Source organism: Sebastes fasciatus, chromosome 9 (assembly GCF_043250625.1).
Source record: "Sebastes fasciatus isolate fSebFas1 chromosome 9, fSebFas1.pri, whole genome shotgun sequence".
Classification (NCBI taxonomy): Eukaryota; Metazoa; Chordata; class Actinopteri; order Perciformes; family Sebastidae; genus Sebastes; species Sebastes fasciatus.
This window is the reverse complement of record NC_133803.1, coordinates 30,932,521-30,953,889: the sequence shown is the minus strand read 5'-3', so window position 1 is coordinate 30,953,889 and position 21,369 is coordinate 30,932,521. Positions and strand designations below refer to the sequence as shown.

At 36.2% G+C, this 21,369-nt stretch overlaps 1 protein-coding gene across 2 annotated transcripts; it reads right to left on the bottom strand.

Annotated features, from left to right (window-relative positions):
- Positions 1-978: 978 nt before the first annotated feature.
- entpd6 (ectonucleoside triphosphate diphosphohydrolase 6) lies at positions 979-17,075 on the bottom strand. 2 transcript variants are annotated; one of them, XM_074647250.1, is made up of 14 exons: positions 16,944-17,075; positions 14,785-15,076; positions 13,558-13,634; positions 12,148-12,291; positions 10,719-10,794; positions 6,856-6,891; positions 6,543-6,631; positions 6,105-6,184; positions 4,814-4,878; positions 4,335-4,436; positions 4,102-4,242; positions 3,919-3,975; positions 3,485-3,597; positions 979-2,549 (listed from the first exon to the last, which is right to left on the bottom strand). In XM_074647250.1, the coding sequence occupies exons 2-14, from the start codon at positions 15,029-15,031 to the stop codon at positions 2,466-2,468; spliced, it is 1,311 nt and encodes a 436-aa protein (XP_074503351.1). In that variant the 5' UTR covers positions 15,032-15,076; positions 16,944-17,075; the 3' UTR covers positions 979-2,465. The 2 variants fall into 2 exon arrangements, with proteins under 2 accessions (XP_074503351.1, XP_074503350.1); XM_074647249.1 differs by having other exon boundaries at positions 14,785-15,079; positions 16,944-17,071.
- Positions 17,076-21,369: the final 4,294 nt, after the last annotated feature.

Genomic DNA, 21,369 nt, shown 5'->3' with positions numbered 1-21,369 from the left:
TGCATGTAAATATTTATGTATTTTTGCTTTTTTTTAAATTATTTCTGCAGGATTTCCCTTTGCATTTCACCCTATTTATTTCCCCAAACGTATTTATTATTTATCAACGTATATACATGCATTTAAAAATAAATATAAAATAATAAAAAAATAAATGCAAAAATATATAAATACATTTAAAAATCTATAAAAATAAATATATGAATAAATAAAATTAAACAGAGGAGTAAATAAATAAGGGAATTAATACAATGATAAATAAATAAAGAAACAAATTAAAACAGAAATATCAATTTGTCACATTTTATCAATTAATTAATGGTTACATTTATTTTTAATATTATTTTTGCCACATTTAATAACATTTATTTATTGAGTCATTTATTTATTTATCTTTTTTGGCAGGTTCTGTCCTCCATTTGTGACCTCCTGATGCTAAACTACAGAATAATAGTCCACAGCCATGTTAGCGCCCCTCGGTGGCTGTGACCAGAACAAGAAGCCTTCACAGATATCAGCCAGTGGAAGAAGTACTCCCATATTTTACTGCAGTAAAAGTACTATTACCACCGTGTAAAAGTACTCTTTACAAGTAAAAGTACTGCATTCAAAATGTTTAAAAGTACAGAAGTATTGGCATCAATATGTACTGTAGGTACTGTAAATGTAGTGTCGTATCTTAGTATCTTAGTGAAATAATTATTTTCTATCAGCCTGAAAATTTTAAACCCTTTTCTTTCAACGTCCTGTAGTTATTATTATATTATTATATTAGTTGAGATATTTGGGAATTATTTAAGTTATGCACTAAAGGTAAATAGTTCAGTTATGCTGGATATATTGAACATTAAGTTAATTATTGAAGTTATAGAAAAGGGTTAGGACCATAGAACTTCAGACATGTAATATGGATTTATTTAGTTTATTATTCTTGTTTATTCTTACATGTTTGAAATAAAATCTAAATATAACCAAAGCTCAGAGAAACATTCACGTCTGTTTATTGCAGATTTTGTACCAAACACACATAAAAACAGGAAGTCCTTCATCGTGAAAACAATCAAACAGAGTAAATCATCATGAGGTCAGAGACATGAACCCAGTGTCTTTGTTTACTGGTTGAACTGGGAGAGTGTGAGATGATCGACAATACGACTGTGACATCTGATTTATTCTAATTAACGATTCTTTACTGTGTTTTCACAGAGCGACCGTTATAAATAAACGATCCTCCAAATATGTTAGAGTCATAAATGATGTTATAAACGTCTGTCAGTAAAATCTGTAAAAAAACGGTTCATATTTTTGGCACAAACGTTCAATATCAGTACAAATAATGAACAGATTCAAAATAAAGACATGCTGCTATAATCCCCCTTTATGAACCATATCGGCCGAATACTACGACGGCGTATCAGAGACACTGTAGGTAAAAATATATATATTACAGAGCCAGAGGAGGAGGGCAATATTCAGAGGAAAAACTCTGAATTTATGAGATTAGAGTCACAAATTTACTAGAAAAATACTTGTAAATTTACAAGAAAAACTCAGATATTCTGTTGGATTAAAGTCGTAAATTTACGAGAATAAAACTTGTAAATTTACGCAACTTGTGATTTTTGTGAAATATGCATTCATCTTAAAGGAGCAGTGTTTAGGATCTGGTGACAGCTAGTAGATTGTAAACAACTGAAACTTTGGTTTGTCCATTCTGGACTACCGTAGAAACATGACGGACTCTGTGAAGAGGACCCGCTCCCTATGTAGATACGAAGGACTCATTATTAGCTAACAAAAACACAATGATTCTGATTTTCAGCTGATTATACACTAATGAAAACATAGTTATGAATATTATTTTACATTCCTGCCAATAGATCCCCCTAAATGCTTTAAAGTAAAAGTACAAAAGTATTATCATCAAAATGTACTTAGAAAATACTCCTTATTCAAAGTGACCCTACTCAGTGTTCTATATATATTATTAGAATATTATTATTGATGCATTTATGTAAGCAGCATTTTAATGTTGTCCAGGTAGAACTAATTATAACTATTTTATATCCTTAAATGTAGTTTAATTTATAAGAAAGCATCATATCTTTTAAACTGATCACATGTTTAACACGTTAAATCTTCACCTGAAAAGTAACTAAAGCTGTCAGTTAAATAAATGTAAAGAAGTAAAGTAGCAGAAAATGGAAATACTCAAGTACCTCAAAATTACAGTACTACCGAGTACTTTCCACGGCTGCCTTTGAGGTTGAGTGTTTCCATGAGGTCACTTTGTTCAGAGCTTAAATATGAAGACAGTCGGAGGAGCAGCAGAGCATCTGATTGGACGGTCACACATGATGTCATACTGATGTCATGTGTGTGGGCACTGTATGAGGTCACCTTGAGAAGTCCAGGATCTCCTCTGGACATTCAGGATCTTTGTGAGGTTTTTCACAATAAAAGCTTCAGTGTCTCTTCAGGGACTCGATGTAATGAAAAGTTGCTCCCAGAGCCCAACTGGTTTCCACCTGGTTGATCGTCCTCGCCAGCTGCAACGCACAAACACACACACAGAAGATGGGTTAGACCCTGATTAAACACACTCTGGTCCGGACTCTGGGTCCAGACTCCATCCAAAAAAATTCCAAAAATACTAGTTAAATTTGTCCAAAAAATATTGGTAATATATGTGAAAACTTTCCCAAAAATGTTAGTAAAATATGTGAAAAATATCTGAAAATTATTAGAAACATATTTGTGAAAAATAGTAAAATGTGAGAAATATCCTAAAAATATAATTAGTGAAAAATATTAGTAAAATATATTAAAAATATTAGTAAAATATGTACAAAACAAATTGGTAATATATGTGAAAAATTTCCAAAAAATGTTAGCAAAATATGTGGAAAATGTCTGAAAAATATTAAAAACATATTTGTGAAAAATATTTGTAAAATATGTAGAAAAATGTCCTAAAAATATGAGTAAAATATTTGTGAAAAATATTTGTAAAATATGTCCAAAAAATACTGCTAATATATTGTGAAAAGAAAATCCCCCAAATCTGACTAAAATCAGTTAAAAAACATCAGAAAAATGTTAGAGAAAAATATTTGTAAAATATCTCAGAAAAAAAGTAAAATATTTGAAAAAGTGCAAAAAATAATACTACATTATGTGGAAAATGTCTTTGAAATATTAGGAAAATATGTAAAAAAAAAAAAAAGAGTAAAACATTTGAAAAGATCCAAAAAATAATAGTAAAATATATAAAAAATTGTCGTAAAAATAATAGTGAAATTTGTAAAAAAAAAAAAATGTCATAAAAATGTCATAAAAATATGTGAAAAATAATAATAAAATACGTGAAAAATATTTGTGAAAAATATTAGTAAAATATTAGTGAAAAAATCTCAGTAAAATATGTGGAAAAAGCCTCTGAGTCCAGACTCTGTGTTGGTCCAGACTCTGTGGTGTTCCTCACCTTGAATTGTTTGTCTGGGGGGAATCCAAGCTCCTGCAGCAGGACTGAGATGTAGACCAGGTCCAGACAGAGGAAGGGACTCTGCAGAGAACTGAGGGGCCGACCGCTGCACACTGAGACAACATCACATGTTGATCTATTAGTAAAATACGTCTGAAAAATTTGTGAAAAATATCCCAAGAATATGTAAAATATGTGAAAAATATGTAAAAAATGTCTGAAAAATATTTGAAAAATGACAAAAATATTAGTAAAATATGTGAAATATGTCTGAAAAATTTGTGAAAAATGTCCAAAAAATATTTGTAAATTATGTGAAATATGATTGAAAAATATGTGAAAAATGTCCCAAAAATATTTGTAAAATATGTGAAAAATACAACAAACATGATGTAGTTGACCGTGTTGACCGCTGGATGGCGCCGTCTGCTCACCTCTTTTAGCTGCGCTGATGTAATCTGCCACTTGAATGGTTCCTCCCTTCTTCTCCTCTGAACACACAACACATCACATCTCTAACTCAGCTGTTCATGTTTAGTTCTGATGATTCAAACAGGAGACTTTCCTGAATACATCACAGATTATTATTATTAGCATTATTAGCATTAGCTTCGTACCAATGACCCCGAGGTCGACAGCACGGTCGTAGTAGTAGGAGAAGGCGTAGAAGTCCACGTCTGCGGCCTCGGACACTTTCACCACCTTCCTGTACAGAACCTTCTCCACTTTGGTCAGACACGCCTCGTAGACCGGCTCCCCTGAAACACACACACAAACACAGGGTTCCTACACGCTCCCACTGCATGATGGGTAACCAAAACAACCAATCAAATCACTCTATGGACCTCACCTGCCTTCTGTCCCTTCACAGTGTAGATGACGTCAGCGTGCTCCCAGCTGCCCGAGGACTCTGGAGCAAGGCAGGGGCTGATCAGCTCAGTGCTGCCCCCTACTGCTCACACACACACACACATATATAAAAACATGTGATTACTCAGCAAAAGAAACACAAAGTCATGAACTAGATGGTGTTTCTGTTATTTTGTCCACTCTCTGTACACAGACAGACAGACAGACAGACAGACAGACACACAGACACACAGACAGACAGCAGAGTGGATCTGGGCTGCAGCTTCTTACAGCAGCTAAATCGCAGCAACAGCTGGCAGGCAAGGAATTAATCTTGCTGTGTTATTAAAAGATTAGATAATGGCTTATTTATCTCTGCGTGTGTGTGTGTGTGTGTGTGTGTGTGTGTGTGAGAGGGGGGTTATAAAAGGCAGAGATGAAAGCAAACTGAAAAACAAGAGTAAGAATAAAGGTACGTACGGGGTGAAGCGTCGACGCCTCCTAAGACGGCGAGTCGAGCCGACATCAGACCGAGACCCAGATAACTGCAGAGAGGATTTATCATTATCACTTATTTATTTATAAATCAATAACTCAATCAACAGAGAATTCATCTGCAACTATTTTGATTAACACTTAAATTACACACCAAAAGAAACCTAAAGTCAGAGTCATCATCTTTATCTCAGTTATTAAGAGGAGACACTCCAGGTTTAACTACTAGTTATCACCATGATGATGATATCACCATTCACCGGTTGATTACTGACACTAAGATAATATTTTTTTTGCATTAAAAGTTTTCTGAAAATGTTATGTTTAAATATGCACATGAGGCATTATCTAATGCTAACTTTTGGTTTTATTATTCGGATATTTCACATATTTTACTAATATTTGTTGGAAATTTTTCACATATTTAACTAATATTTTTCGGATATTTTCACATAGTTTACTGATATTTTTCAGACATGTTCTACTAATATTTTGGGGACATTTTTCACATATTTTACAAATATTTTTCGGAGTTTTCACAAATGGATATTTTTCACATATTTAACCAATATTTTTATAATATTCTTCGAAAAATTTTCACATATTTTACTAATCATTTTTGGCCATTTTACACATATTTTACTAGTATTTTTTGGCAATATTTTATAAGTATTTTTTGGCAATATTTTACTAATATTTTTCACATATTTTACCAATATTTTTGGGATATATTTTACTAATATTTTTTGGACATTTATCACTAATATTTTTAGAACATTTTCCACATATTTTACTAATATTCCAAGACAGTTTACAAATATTTTTCTGACAATTTTCACATTTTTACTAATATTTTCTGACGTATTTTACTAATATTTTTTAGACATTTTTTCACATATTTTAAAAATATTCTTTGGACATATTTTACAAATAATTTTTGGACATTCTTCACATATTTTATTAATAATATTTGGGACTTATTTTACTAATGTTTTTCGGACATCTTACACATATTTTACTAATATGTTTCAGACATTTTTTCCAAATTTTACTTATATTTTTCAGACATTTTATCACATATTTTACTATATTACCCCCTCAGTAGAAATCTACAGACACAAATAGACAAAGTAGTAAAATAAATGGTTTTTTTTCATTAGTCTGAAAGAAGACCACTTATGGAAGCTATATAGTCCAAAATCTGTAAACTGACCAGTGCATGAAAAACAATGTTTTTTGTGTGTGTTTGTGTGTGTGTGTGTACATGTGAGTGTACCTGTGAGTGTAGACAGTGTGTGTGTTGTTGAACATCTGGAAGGATCTGATGTAGTCAATGGGTGACATCTGGATGGTTTTCTGCACACAAAAACAAAATCATGAGTCTTTGAGCTGATTTAATTATTAATTATTAGTAATTTCTTACTAAATAAAATGTCTGAAAAAAAGGTAAAAAAAAAAAAAGTCAGAACAATTTTGAGTTGGGGTGAATGAAACGTCTCGCTGTGCAACAGGAGAATGTTTTTTTTCCATCACTCTCTACACGCCAAATACAGCTGACATCTCATTGGTTGAGCTGTGAAAGGTCAGCGCCAATTGAGTTGAAATAATTCAACTTTGCAGCGTTCGACAATTTTATACAGCGTGCCACACCAAGGGTCCTAGTTGGGTGCCAACGCTCTCCCCCATAAGAAAACAATGGTAGAGAGAACCTCACCTCGTCCTGAGGGCTGAAGGTGATCTGAGTCGACCCACCCCCCAAATCCAACATCCCCACTGTGGACGAGTCAGTACTGTGAAGATCACCTGGAGGGGGGGGGGAGATTATGAGAAACAGAGAGCTGCAGTATAATCCAATAACAGGTAATCACTATTCTGGTCCACATTAATCTGGTTACACACAACATTAATCTTACAACCACTCTTGCATGAGAACACACCAACTCTTCCTCTTCCTGTTAGTGTATACTGTACGTGTGTGTACGTGTGTGTGTGTGCGTTTGTGTGCGTGTGTGTGTGTGTGTTCTCACCAGTGAGGAAGTTGACGGTGATCCAGGCAGAAATCCCTGAACGGAGAAAAGAGAGTTTAATCAACAATATTTAAATTCAAAGACGCTTCATATTTTATATTTCAACTAGGGCTGTCAAAGTAAACATTATAATAACATGTTAGCGTTAGTTTTTTATCTCTGTTAGAAGAGTTATTATAGAAGGAAAGAAGAACATCAATATAAAAGCTGAACGTTACTCGACATTTATTAATTTTCTAATCGATTAATCAGTAATTTAGAGTTCATGAGACTGTGTCCTCCTCCTGTATACACAGAGGAGACGTTTGATAAAGTTAATAATTTAAACATGAATAGTGAAAAGATCTAAAGAGAGATCTGCTTATTGAGGTCAACTCAAAGACAATATTAGTGTCGGTCACTCAGCTACGTGCATTAGAACCTTTTACCAGCGACCTCTGACCTCGCCCGCATGCAGCCGCGGATGATTAAAGGGCTTCATAGAAACTGTATCATACGAGCTTTAACATTAAACTCTAAGAAGCAATTCTCCAAACAAAACAAACAAGAGCGAACGCCGGAGAGAGACTCGGCTTTAGGTCAGGAAGCTAAACACCGGCACTTAGCACCCCGCCGCCCCCTGCATTAACAATAAGTCGCCTCCATTCGGGGCGCTCGGAGGGTAATCTCAGCGAGGGATGAGCAGCATCCAGGCCAAGAACGGCAGACTGTGGCAGCCATAATAAGGCTGATGGAAGCCGCTCGGACTCCTGAAAGGGAGCAGGAATCTGTCCATTAGAGGAAAAGTGGAGCGGGATAAGAAGTTAATTCAGTAATCATTAAAAGACATTTATGGGCGTAACGAGCTGATCCCACTCAGAGGGAAGGAGAAAACATTTCAGCCTCAGGAATAAACAGGGAGATAATCGTCCTCCCTCCCTCCCCTCTTCAAGATTAAGTGGGACATTATCCCACACGGTCATAATTGCTTGTATGAACTACTTTAAAAAGGATTGGATTATAAGTGGGCGAGCTTTGTGTCCATACAGAGCAAGCATTTAAAGCACAGAACCAACATTCCTATATATATATATATATCTTCTGTCCTCTGTGCATTGTGATGGCACAGAAGAAGAAGAAAGGTCAACCAGGAGGCAACATCTGGCAGCTGAGGGGTTCCCATCTGGATCCATATAATAATAATAATATCAATAAGTTCATAAAGGAAGCAGGAATCAAACTACTAACATCAGTCTGATGAACACAGCCACATAGTGTCAGTAACCCTGTAACACTAAACACCCACTGTACCTGGAAATTATAGTTTTTACAGTTTAAATACACCGTTTTCAACATGTGAATATCATCACTGTTGTATCTACTATACATCTCATTTCCACCTACCTCAGGTATATAAAGCAACTCTTTGAAGTCTGCATCATTTCACCATTGGCTGACTGTCTACAAATGTCAGTTTTTAATAAATATACATACACTGAACAAATCTATAAACGCAGCAATTTGTTTTTCACTACTTTTTTACGTATTTTACTAATAATTTCTGACATTTTTTATATATATTTTTGGAACTTTTTTACACAATTTTTCGACATGTTTTGGATATGTTTCACACAATTTTCATTAATTTTTCAGGACTTTTTTAACATATTTTTCTGAAATTTTTTGGATATTTTTCACATGTTTTTCACTACTTTTTTCATATACGTTACTAATAATTTTCACATATTTTTGGGATATTTTTTAACATTTTTTCGACATTTTGGGATATTTTTCACGTGTTTTTTGGAAGTATTTCACTACTTTTTTCACATACTTTACTAATAATTTTAACATATTTTTCTGATATTGTTTGGATATTTTTTGGGAATATTTTCACAAATTTGTTCACATATTTTACTAATATTTCTTTGATATTTTCCAGATATTTTTCACTACTTTTTTCACATATTTTACTAATAATCTTCAGGCATTTTACATATATTTTTGGGATATTTTTTAACATTTGTTTTTCGCCATTTTTCACATATTTGGGGATTTTTTTTCACAAATTTGTTCACGTATTTTACTAATATTTCTTTGATATTTTCCAGATATTTTTCAGACATTTTTCACTAATTCTAATCCTCCATATTGTTTAATCCTCCATATTGGCGGTTTTCGTTGGGGAAATCAAAGTGGGACCTCTGAGGAGGAGGAATAGAAGGAGGAGGAGGAGGAGAATCATGCGAGCGGCTTCACGGATTAAACAAATGAAACGATGAGGAGATGTAGAGACGCACAAAGTCTCTATAATCTAATAAACTTATAAAGAGATGAGGATCATGTTCAGTATGAGACCGTATGAGAGGTCACAGGAAACTCTTACAGGAACATTCAGCTGTTTTTACACAGTGGTTACATTAATTAATATTAATACATTAATGCTGATCAGCTTTGAAATACCAACGTTTTTAATTTTATATGATCTACTTTAATACTGTTTTATGTTTCTGTCTCTTCAGGTTACATTAAAGCTACACTAACTGATTTTATGGTGGTTTTATGTTAAACTTGTAGAAAGACGTGATGATTCATCAGGAGACTTTGTGTTTGTGTCACCTGAAGAATCTGAGTCCAATATTCTCTCTGTTTTTGGTCTCCACCACCTTCTGAGGGAAATATCTGTCTCTTCAGCTGCTAAATACTTCACTATGTTAACCAGCAGGTAGTGAACAGAGTACCTGAGCAGGTAGTATACAGAGTACCTGAGCGGGTAGTGAACAGAGTACCTGAGCAGGTAGTATACAGAGTACCTGAGCAGGTAGTGAACATGAGCAGGTAGTGAACAGTGTACCTGAGCAAGGATTGAGAGTACCTGAGCAGGTAGTGAACATGAGCAGGTAGTGAATAGAGAACCTGAGCAGGTAGTGAACAGAGTACCTGAGCAGGTAGTGAACATGAGCAGGTAGTGAACAGTGTACCTGAGCAAGGAGTGAACAGAGTACCTGAGCAGGTAGTGAACATGAGCAGGTAGTGAATAGAGAACCTGAGCAGGTAGTGAACAGAGTACCTGAGCAGGTAGTATACAGAGTACCTGAGCAGGTAGTGAACAGAGTACCTGAGCAGGTAGTATACAGAGTACCTGGGCAGGTAGTGAACAGAGTACCGGAGCAGGAAGTGAACAGAGTACCTGAGCAGGTAGTGAACAGAGTACCTGAGCAGGTAGTGAACAGAGTACCTGAGCAGGTAGTGAACAGAGTACCTGAACACGTAGTGAACAGAGTACCTGAGCAGGTAGTGAACAGAGTACCTGAGCAGGTAGTGTACAGAGTACCTGAGCACGTAGTGTACAGAGTACATGAGCACGTAGTGAACAGAGTACCTGAGCACATAGTGAACAGAGTACCTGAGCAGGTAGTGTACAGAGTACCTGAGCAGGTAGTGAACAGAGTACCTGAGCAGGTAGTGAACAGAGTACCTGAGCAGGAAGTGAACAGAGCACCTGAGCAGGTAGTATACCGAGTACCTGAGCAGGTAGTGAACAGAGTACCTGACCTGAGCAAGTAGTGAACAGAGTACGTGAGCAGGGAGTGAACAGAGTACCTGAGCAGGTAGTGAAGGCAGGTAGTGTACAGAGTACCTGAGCAGGTAGTGAAGGCAGGTAGTGTACAGAGTACCTGAGCAGGTAGTGTACAATGTACCTGGGCAGGTAGTGTACAGAGTACCTGAGCAGGTAGTGTACAATGTACCTGGGTAGGTAGTGTACAGAGTACCTGAGCAGGTAGTGAACAAAGTACCTGAGCAGGTAGTGAACAGCGTCAACACACCACACATTATATGTTATTATATAAACATACTTTATAGACTGTTTAAGGACTTCGTACCTTCATCGGTGCCGTCCATGATGGACACACTGTCGTCTCTGGACAGAAAGGGAGACTCCAGAAACAGCATCCTCACCTGGACACAAAGGGAAGCACAGAGTAAACGCATTAACTGGCTGATTGTTAATTAATAAACCTAAACACCAAACCTCTCTCTCTGGGAACTTTAAGACTGAAAATAAAGTGAGACTTTGAGGTGGTACAAACATGTGGAGCTTTGAGGTGGTACAAACATGTGGAGGGTCCTCAAGCATCCTGAAATTCAAACATTTGTTTATATCTGCTATTTTACATTATTAGTGTCATTAGCAAATTATTACTAATGGCTGTGTTTTTGTGTGTGTTTTTTTTTACTCTTACAGGAACAGTTCAACATTTAGTGAAACACTCTTGTTCTTTTATATAACTAACTGTAATTATAATATACTGTATATAATAATATATAATAACTATAACTATATATTATATATAACACACTAAAAAGTGAAAACAAAACAAAACAAAGACTTTTTGTGACTGATTTCAAACAATATATAAAACTTACAGAAAGTGGTCATAATAAGTTGTTTATTGTATACTTTACATATATATTACTTATCATTTTCAGACTTTTTTCACACATTTTTCTGACATATTTTTATTATATTTTGCAAATTTTTTAATTTATTTTTCTGATATGTTTCACATATTTTTGGGAGTTATTTAACACATTTGACCAATACTTTTCTGATAATTTTCGGAAATGTTTCCACTTCTTCTTCACGATAAAGAACCACAAAGACATGCGGTGCATTACATATCTCTGTGTTAATGTGTTATTATATTTTAATATAATCATATTTATATCCCCTCTCTGTGTAATCAGCTCTGTGTTTGGCTGATTCAAGACCAGTCTGATAATAAGAGCAAAGCTTCAGATTAAATCACATTCTGGCTCACTGCTGTAGTCCTGTTATTACTGATTACTTAAAAGCTTTAATAGACTTTCTCTTTTTTGGACATCACGATGATGAAGAGCCTCCTCCTCCTCTTCATCATCAGCATTAGCTTCCTGTGAGGATATTAGCTAAAGCAACTCTACTACTTGCATAATGCAGCAGAGCAGCTGAATGTGATGGAGAACACCAGCAGATTATTGATTATTATACACGGATGTTTAAGTGATTGATCACCTTCAGGACAGATGTTTGATTTGATCTTTAACATGTTGCTGTAAAAAAAACTGCTGTGTTCAGTTAAAAATACTGTCCCCATCACGCTGCTGCCAGTTTGGATCAGGTCTGGGACTGTCCTCGGCCCCTTTAGGATCGGGGGATGTTTTATTTTCTAAGTCGATCCATGCACATCAGGTTCAGGTTCAACAGGTCTGTGTCGGATCGGAGACCTCCTCAGACAATAAACTGTGAATAAACTGGATTGCGAGTCTCACCGTGTCCAGCAGGTGTTTGGCCTTCTCTCCAGGCAGCAGGCGCAGGCCCGCCGTGGCCTTCAGGACCACGGGGGTGATGGTCCACATGGAGGATGGGATGCTGGACTTGGCCACCTCCAGGAGCTCCATGATTCCTGATGTACACTGGACACACGGGAGGAGACAGACAGGAGGTCAGCTACAGCGAGGTGCCCTTTAGTCTATATTAGCCTCCATGTAGTCAAAGCATCTCCATTAACATCTGTGATCTGTGATCAGCTCCTGTCTCAGTGTCACCGTACAGACAACTATCACTGGATTACTGTGAGACTGAAGAAAACTGCTTTTCTCTTTGATTTCTAAGTGGGTTTCTGGACATTTATTGTGATGACATCAGAGATGATGAAGTCACTCTGAATGATATCAACATGTGTTTCCTGTTTCACCGAATTGTGACTCCATCTTTGACTCAAATTCACCTCCTTCAGTATCTTTGCCTCCCTTCAACTCTCTCAGAGACATTCAGTTTACCGTGATAGAAGAAAACAGAACGTTATGTGTTAAGTTTGACAGACATAATTTGCATATCATTTTATATATTAATTCTATGTATATTTTGTAGTTTTGTCATCATTAGCACATTCAAGTTTCTAGTTTAATCCAAACTGTCTCCTCTGATATTTTGCTGACATTTCTCATTTATATTCTTCACATATTTTACTAATAATCTTAGGACATTTTTGGGATAATTTTCAGATATTTTTCACATTTTCTGCACATTTTGGGGATATTTTCCAATAATTTTCAGATATTTTTCACATATTTCTCAAACTAATTTCACATATTTTTAGGACATTTTCCAATAATTTCCCTGATATTTTTCACAAATTTTACTAATAATTTTCTGACATTTTTCACATATTTTTCAGATTTTTTACATTAATCTCTCTGATATTATTCACATATCTTTAGGATATTTTCCACTTGTTTTTCTGATTTGTTTCGCACATTTTCACATATTTTTAGGATATTTTCCAATAATTTTTCACATATTTTACTAATCATTTTCAGAAAATTTTCAAAACTTTTTTTTGCAAAATTTCGGGATATTTCACACCTATTCTTTGGACATTTTTGTCATATTTTTTTTACAGAAAACCAGAAAATGTTGACATGTTAGAAGTTGGAGCTCTTCAACTTTTGCCATTGTTGCTAAAAAAAATGACGATCATCACAATTGTTGCGGATCAATTTTCTGGCGATCGACTAATTGATTATTGAACTAACCGTTTCAGCTCTACTGCATTCTTATAGCTGCTAATTTATCTCATTCAGTTCAGAAATGGAATTCACTGGTGGACAGTCCGTCTTTTGTTGTACCCAAAATTCATTTCATTTAGCAAGTAAATACCATCAAGTAGTAAAACCGACCTTCTCTGGCTCATCAGCGTACGCAGACAGTCCAGGTTTGATGGCTCTGAAAGTCTCGTGGGCCAGTTTGGGAGCTTCTGCAGGAAACATGACATAAAACACACATCTATAAGCTTCAACATAAAGAGATATTAAAGGGCTCGGTTTGTGTCTGAAATGATGAAAGAAAGGCAATAAGTCCTGATGCCTCAGTGTTTTACAACCACATTTAATTTAACTGGCTGACCCTGGACCTGCGCCTACATTTGAGCTGTCATTAAGCTCTTAATGACAATCCCAGTCTGTATAACTAACAGGTGCTTCCATTAGTCCGGTTAGCTCTGATGCTAACAAAGGAGCCAAAACAGCACTCAGCCTGTGTGATTTAGCTTAATGGTTAAATGCGATAACGAAGGCATTTGGCCGAGCTCCGCAGGAAACTTTCTCTAAGCCTAATAAACCAAAAACCTCTAAAACGCACTAATGAGTTTGTGTCCATTTTGACTCTGGCAGCAGCTCCACAGCAGAGCAGGACTTACAGCTGAAAGCTCCTCTTGTCTGCTGAGATTCACAGCTGGTAATTAATGTTTGGATTTTAAATACACTAAAAGCAGTTCAGTGAGGCCTGCTCTATAAACCTTTACAATTTAATCTGAAAGGATCCATATGAATCCATTTAGCATCGACTACAGAGGTTTAACCTCCAAATATCCTGTTTCATATCAGCCTCTGTTCACAATATTAGTATCTGATCCAAATATTAGTAAGTCAGCTCCCAAAACATAAAGAAAACCCCCCCAAAAAACTTTAAAAACAAAAGTTCAGAAAACTTCAGGAGAGAGGAGAACTACAAATCCCAGAAAGCATTGCTACATTCAGTACTGTGCTCTGATCTACACTGCATACTTAGGTTACAACACATAATTAAATTGGCAGATATTTGAATGGAGTTTGGTGTGGAATCACAACAGCAACAGGACATTCAAATAGGAATTAATTAAGGAATTAAAGAAAATACACCAATATTCCTCATCAATTTTCATGCAAGCTGATAATAAATTGGCAGATATTTGAATGGAGTTTGGCATGGAATCATATTAGTTGCTCTGTTTACTGCAACAGGATATTAAAATGTTCACTTGAATTATTTCAATTTGGGTTAAAACAGCTGCATCTTGGGCTTCACTTTGCCTATTGGATGAATTAAAGAAGATACGCCAATATTAATACAATATCCCACTACTGTACCATTGTTCTCGATCTGGAACTTGAAGACATGGATTCTGGTCCCAGTGCTCCCAGCGTCAAACATGATGCCATACTGGAAGCTCCGTCCAGCAGAGGCGGGCCTATCGTCTGTGAGCTGGTCCGAGCCGGGCTGGTAGTAGGGAGGTAGTCTGGGCTTTGTGGCGGAGTAGTGACGCTTCACAAACATCAGGTAGGCGAGCAGGCAGCCCACAAAGAGGAACACTCCGGCCAGCTTTGGTCTCTTCATCACGACTCATTCTGTGTGGAGCTACAAGAGCTGCATCCTGAGAGTCTGCTGGAGGAATCAAAGAAAATACTTGGTTTGCTGAAAATACGATCTGTTTGGTGTTTTGTGTGTAAATGCAAGTTGCTCTGATTATTAAGGAGCTGCGACTACTGCATCATACATACTCTACATATATTCACACGAGGTGTTTCAAGGAGGAGGGAACAACTTGGATTCTTTGAATTCTTGAAAGCTAGTTAGTAGCTGGAAAAACCTGAGAAACCTGAAAACAGCAACCAGTTAGCAGCTAGCCATTTCTGTCATTAAAAGCTATTTCCTGGAAAAGTTTTTTAACTGATAAAATTGGATAACAATAAGAACAGAATACATGATATTAAATTGGCAGATATTTGAATGGAGTTTGGCGTAGAATCATAATAAGTTGCTCTGTTTAGTCACTAAACTTTAGTAAGTAGCTACTATTATAACAGGATATTAACTCACTCACTTTTGTTTCAAAACGCCCGTTAGATATCTAAATGTCTCTCAGAGAATTGATTTCAAAATACTGCTGCTGTTTAACAAAGCACTAAATGGTTTATGGCCAAAATACATTTCTGATCTTCTGCTATGTTCTGAACCATCCAGACCTCTCAGGTCATCTGGATCAGGTCTGCTTAGTGTCCCCTGAGTCAGAACTAAACATGCAGAAGCAGCGTTCAGTTTTTATGCACCAAATATTTGGAACAAGCTCCCAGAAACCAGCAGGACCGCTCCAACTCTGAGTTCTTTTAAATCAAAGCTTAAAACTTTCCTGCTGCCTTTTATTAAACCAGATAATGATCTTATACTGCACTGGAGATTTTACTCTTGTGTGTTATATTCTATTTCAGCTTCTATCCTAGCTTTTATTTTTAGCTTGATTTATTTTCTAATCTTTAATGTTTTTATAACTGTTTTAATTATGTCTTAATGTTCTTTTGCACTTTGTCGCAATGTTCTTGAATGTTTATGTAAAGCACTTTGAATCTCCCTGTTGCTGAAATGTGCTCTACAAATAAAGCTGCCTTGCCTTGCCTTGCCTATGCTACTGGCATCAGATAGCTGTTTTTAAGTTGTCTATGTACATTTTATTGGTCCCTATTAAATAAACCATGAATTAATCTTTTTGATAATGTTTTTTGTATTTTCTGAATATCTTTCTAAAGCATGGGACAGGAGGAGGTAACATACAATAGATAAATTCCTCAGACTGTTTTTGTCATGATTGGATTTGTGTGTCTTGTGCCTTGCAAGAAATTCTTTATATGATAATAAATAACCATTTTTATTAAGTAATTGGCCAACTGTCAGTATTCCATTATTAAACCATGTGCAATAGAATATAGTGCTATTTTATTTTATATCGAATGTCTTTATTTTTCCATATGAATGTTAGAAAGTGAACATTTTGACAGCACTACTAATTTAAATCAAAGCTTCAAACTTTCCTGTTTGCTGCTGCCTTTTATTAAACCAGATAATGATCTTATATACTGCACTAGAGCCTTTACTCTTGTGTGTTACTCTATTTTAGCTTCTATCCTAGCTTTTATTTTCTAATCTTTAATGTTTTTATGTTTGTTTTAAGGTTTTAATTATGTCTTAATGTCCTTGAATGTTCATGTAAAGCACTTTAAATTGCCCTGTAGCTGAAATGTGCTCTACACATCAAGCTGCCTGTCTTGATATCGTGAAAGTTGTTTAAAGGACATTTAAAGGTTAGCATGTTAGCATGAGGAGCTAACTAGCAGCATGCTAACAGTTAGCTAGCTGCAGGTTAGCATGTTAGCATGAGGAGCTAACTAGCAGCATGCTAACAGCTTTAACAGCTTTAACAGCTTAAACCCGCAGGAGAAACAGGACAAACCGTGAGAACCGGGTGTTTACGTACCGAACCGAACCCGTCAGCAGCTGCTCCGTTAAATAATCACTTCATTGTGTCTCTACTGCTGCTGAACTCTACTAAACTCTACTGGACTCTACTGACAACAACACGGCGCCGCCTGATGACGTCACTCTGAACGGAGCTGGTAACGTGGCTGAAAACACGAGAACAATAACACTTCTGTTTTACATTAAAGGTCCCATATTGTAAAAAAGTGAGATTTTCATGTCTTTTATATTATAAAGCAGGTTTAAGTGCTTTATAAATACTGTTAAACTATCAAAATGCTCAATATACGGAGAAACACACACAGCCCGTATTCAGAAATTGTGCGTTTGAAACAAGCCGTTATAGGATTTCTGTCCATTTGTGATGTCACAAATATACAATATATAGATCCTTACAGGGTTTTAAACGTAAACATTCTAAATGTGTCCCAGTTTATTTCCTGTTGCAGTGTATGTGAATGTCATCAGCTGACAGGAAGTAAACATGGACCCAAGCTGTTGCCTAGCAACGCAATTCCGTTGCAATTCCGTTGAAATGCACTAAAACGGAGCGTTTCAGACAGAGAGAGTAAATACAGGTATATTCAGGCAGACATTATGAGGAAAATAAAGTTGTTTTTTTAACATTACAGCATGTAAACATGTTCTAGTAGAAACACAAAATACTAGTATGAACCTGAAAATGAGCACGATATGGGACCTTTAAAGTCTATTGAAAAAAATAATAACACATTTGTTTTATGATTCTTTTTTAATATATATATATGATTATTTTACTTGTTGGACTAATTTTTTGTATTATTTGTAGATTATAATGTTATATTATTTTAGTAAGTCTGATGCCAAGAAAGTTATTGTAATATGGAAATAAAAAAAAAACAGAAAATACAAATTCTTTTCAGTTTTGGTGGCAATCCTTCAGATTTCTACGACGGAGTATTAGGGCCACATTGAGGGGAAAAAAAATCTGAAATTTCGAGAATAAAGTCATAATATTACGAGAAAAAAAGTCATATTATGAGTGTTAAGTCATAAATTTAACAAATAACAAATAAGCAACAAATCTGAGGGTTTAAAAAACTCTCCTCTTCCTCCTCCTCCTCCTCCTCCTCCTCCTCCTCCTCTCTTCCTCCTTCTTCCTCCTCCTCCTCTCTCCTCCTGTTGCTCCTCCTCCTCCTCTTCCTCCTCCTCCTCCTCCTCTCTTCCTCCTTCTTCCTCCTCCTCTTCTCTTCCTCCTTCTTCCTCCTCCTCCTCTCTCCTCCTCGTCCTGCTCCTCTTCCTGTCATGTGACCTGTAAGCAGCTCTTTATATGATCAGTTAATGGAGGTTAATGGTTGTGTAATCTTCATCACAGTGATGGAGGACAGAACATCCTCATCGTCGTCGTCGTCCTGCAGAGTCAAATCACGTTCAGACACTTTTACAACTTTGAACTGTTCATGTACATTTTCATTAACATTTGTATATTTTTATAGACCTCTTTGTCATTGTTCTTGAAAAGAACTTGCAGCTTTAAAAGTTGACTGAATGAGAAGTCAGACTGAATAAAAGACACCATGAATGTGGAGTAAATAATAAAGTCAATAAAGACCAACATGAATAGAGAGAACGTGTAATAATTAGGGTTAATTTACTCTTAATGAGCCACTAATGAAGTTAAATTCTGCTAAATGTTAAATAGATAAATGAGTGTTGTTTGTTTGATCAGATACTTTCTGATATAAATGTGGAGATGAAGAGGAGGCTGACCTGCAGGTCATGGGACTGATGTATCTGGGTCATGTGATCCCATCAGGAGGATTATTAGGGAATAATTTGAGGGATTTCTGGAGCTATAATTCAGTATGTTTGGATAATAATTGATAGAAGATTGTACTTTCATCTTGTAGGAGTTGAGCGTGGATTAGGAGACGCAGCGGGGACATCTGGACTGAGCTGCCTTATTTTCTGAGCCTTATTAGGCTGCTGCATCTTATTTATCTCTGATTATTATCATCATCTGCAGGCTGCAGCAGCTGCAGAGAGACGACACACTGGTCATCCTGTCACGGAGGGCTGCAGAAACACACCAACACAACCTGCTGGGAGACAGTTTCAATGGATTAACTAACATTTTAAAATGTGCAGAAGCTCCGTTGTACCTGCACAAGTAAAATTAAACATCAAGAATAGCTCCACAACTACCAGGTCTATATGCATGATCTTGGTCTCTATGGATAGATAAGACCTCAGAGAATGCATCCCCAGTGTCAGTAACATTGTGACTGTTACTATGCCTGAGTAAATTGTGATGAACCAAAGGAAAAATGTACATTTTTATCCTTGATTAGACAGATAACACCATTATAGCAATGATGCCATGCACAGAGATGCCACTGAATTCTTTCAGCAACTCCTCGACTACAACTGTGCCAAAGCAGATCTAAATAACACAAAGCACATAGATTCTACAAAGGTTTTAGTGAGGATAGGACCAGGCGGACTCTCCATTTGGCCACTTGGATACCCAAAGTGTACCTCTTGAAAGGTAATCTGGCTATAAAAAAACCTTTGTAGAATCTATGTGCTTTGTGTTATTTCTATCTTTGGTTCATCACAATTTACTCAGGCATAGTAACAGTCACAATGTTACTGACACTGGGGATGCATTCTCTGAGGTCTTATCTATCCATAGAGACCAAGATCATGCATATAGACCTGGTAGTTGTGGAGCTATTCTTGATGTTTAATTTTACTTGTGCAGGTACAACGGAGCTTCTGCACATTTTAAAATGTTAGTTAATCCATTGAAACTGTCTCCCAGCAGGTTGTGTTGGTGTGTTTCTGCAGCCCTCCGTGACAGGATGACCAGTTTGTCGTCTCTCTGCAGCTGCTGCAGCCTGCAGATGATGATAATAATCAGAGATAAATAAGATGCAGCAGCCTAATAAGGCTCAGAAAATAAGGCAGCTCAGTCCAGATGTCCCCGCTGCGTCAAAAAGTATGATCAAGTAAAACTTAGATAATAACAAATAAGATCAATAATGATGTAAATATGATAACAAAAAATAATCAAAAACCAAGTATGTATGTATGTACACTTCTGTTGTGTAAACTGCTCAGAAACCCCATTATTGTCAATCTACTTAGTAAAGCTATCCATCCTCTGAATGCTCTAGGTCTCTAGTTTGTGGTTGTAAAGTTTCATGAGGCTGTGATTATCCTAGAGGTCACCACAAGTCATTTTATACAGTTAGGTCACGTTTAAAAAAATGGTCTCTCTACAATGAAACTACTGGCTAATATGGGGACTAACATTATCACACATGAATACAGTTGGGCTCATTGGATCCACAAGAGTCTCAGCTTTACAGTGATACCCAATTTATGTGATTCAAGACTGTTTAGGGACACCAGTATGCAGAAATATTCAAACATATCATTTTAGAATAGGAGAAAATAACACATTTATACTGCATGTGATTATCATAAAGTGGGCATGTCTGTAAAGGGGAGACTCGTGGGTACCCATAGAACCCATTTTCATTCACATATCTGGAGGTGAGAGGTCAAGGGACACCTTTGAAAATGGACATGCCAGTTTTTCCTCGCCAAAATTTAGCTCAAGTTTGGAGCGTTATTTAACCTCCTTCCCAACAAGCTAGTATGACATGGTTGGTACCGATGGATTCTTTAGGTTTTCTAGTTTTAAAACTGAACCTGCTGGAGACTCTGAACGGCAGTAAAGTTGGTCGGAATCGCGCGTCTTAGAGAGTTAATTAACAACAGCCGACAAATAATTATACCGAAAAAGGTCAATAATTTGAATTTACTAACTCATAGTGCCATAATTTATTCTGTTGAATTACAATCTCGATGCATTAATATGATGATTTAGTAAATTCTCATTTAAGAAAGAAATAAAGAGAATAAACCACCTGCATTATGAGAATATTTCTGATTTTTAACATTAACTGGATGGAAGCAGAAGCTTTTGGTGTTTGTCAGATTAACAGAAGAAATATTCTGAGTAATTGGGGTCATGATGACATTTTATAAAACCATCAGAGCTTCTAAAAACCAATAAAGGAGAGTGAATCCGCCGGCCGCTGGTCTATTTTCGTAGGAAAAAACAACGAGGACAAAAAGGAAAAGAAATGATGATTAATGTTATTGGATTATTTACATTGCCCTCAACATGATTGAGCCGCTGAAATGAAATTAAAATGTGTGTTGAATAGGATTTTCCAGGAAAGTCCTGTAAAAACCACGACGGTAATAAGGAATGACTAATTCTCCCAAAGTCGATTAAACACCATCTCATCCCGCAGGAAAGCAGGACAAATAAGATCTGGATTAGACGACTGTGGCTACATTAAGAGGCAGATTAAAGGGTTTTTATCCATTATTTTCATTATTATTCAGCGTGTTCTTGTTCTGAGGGC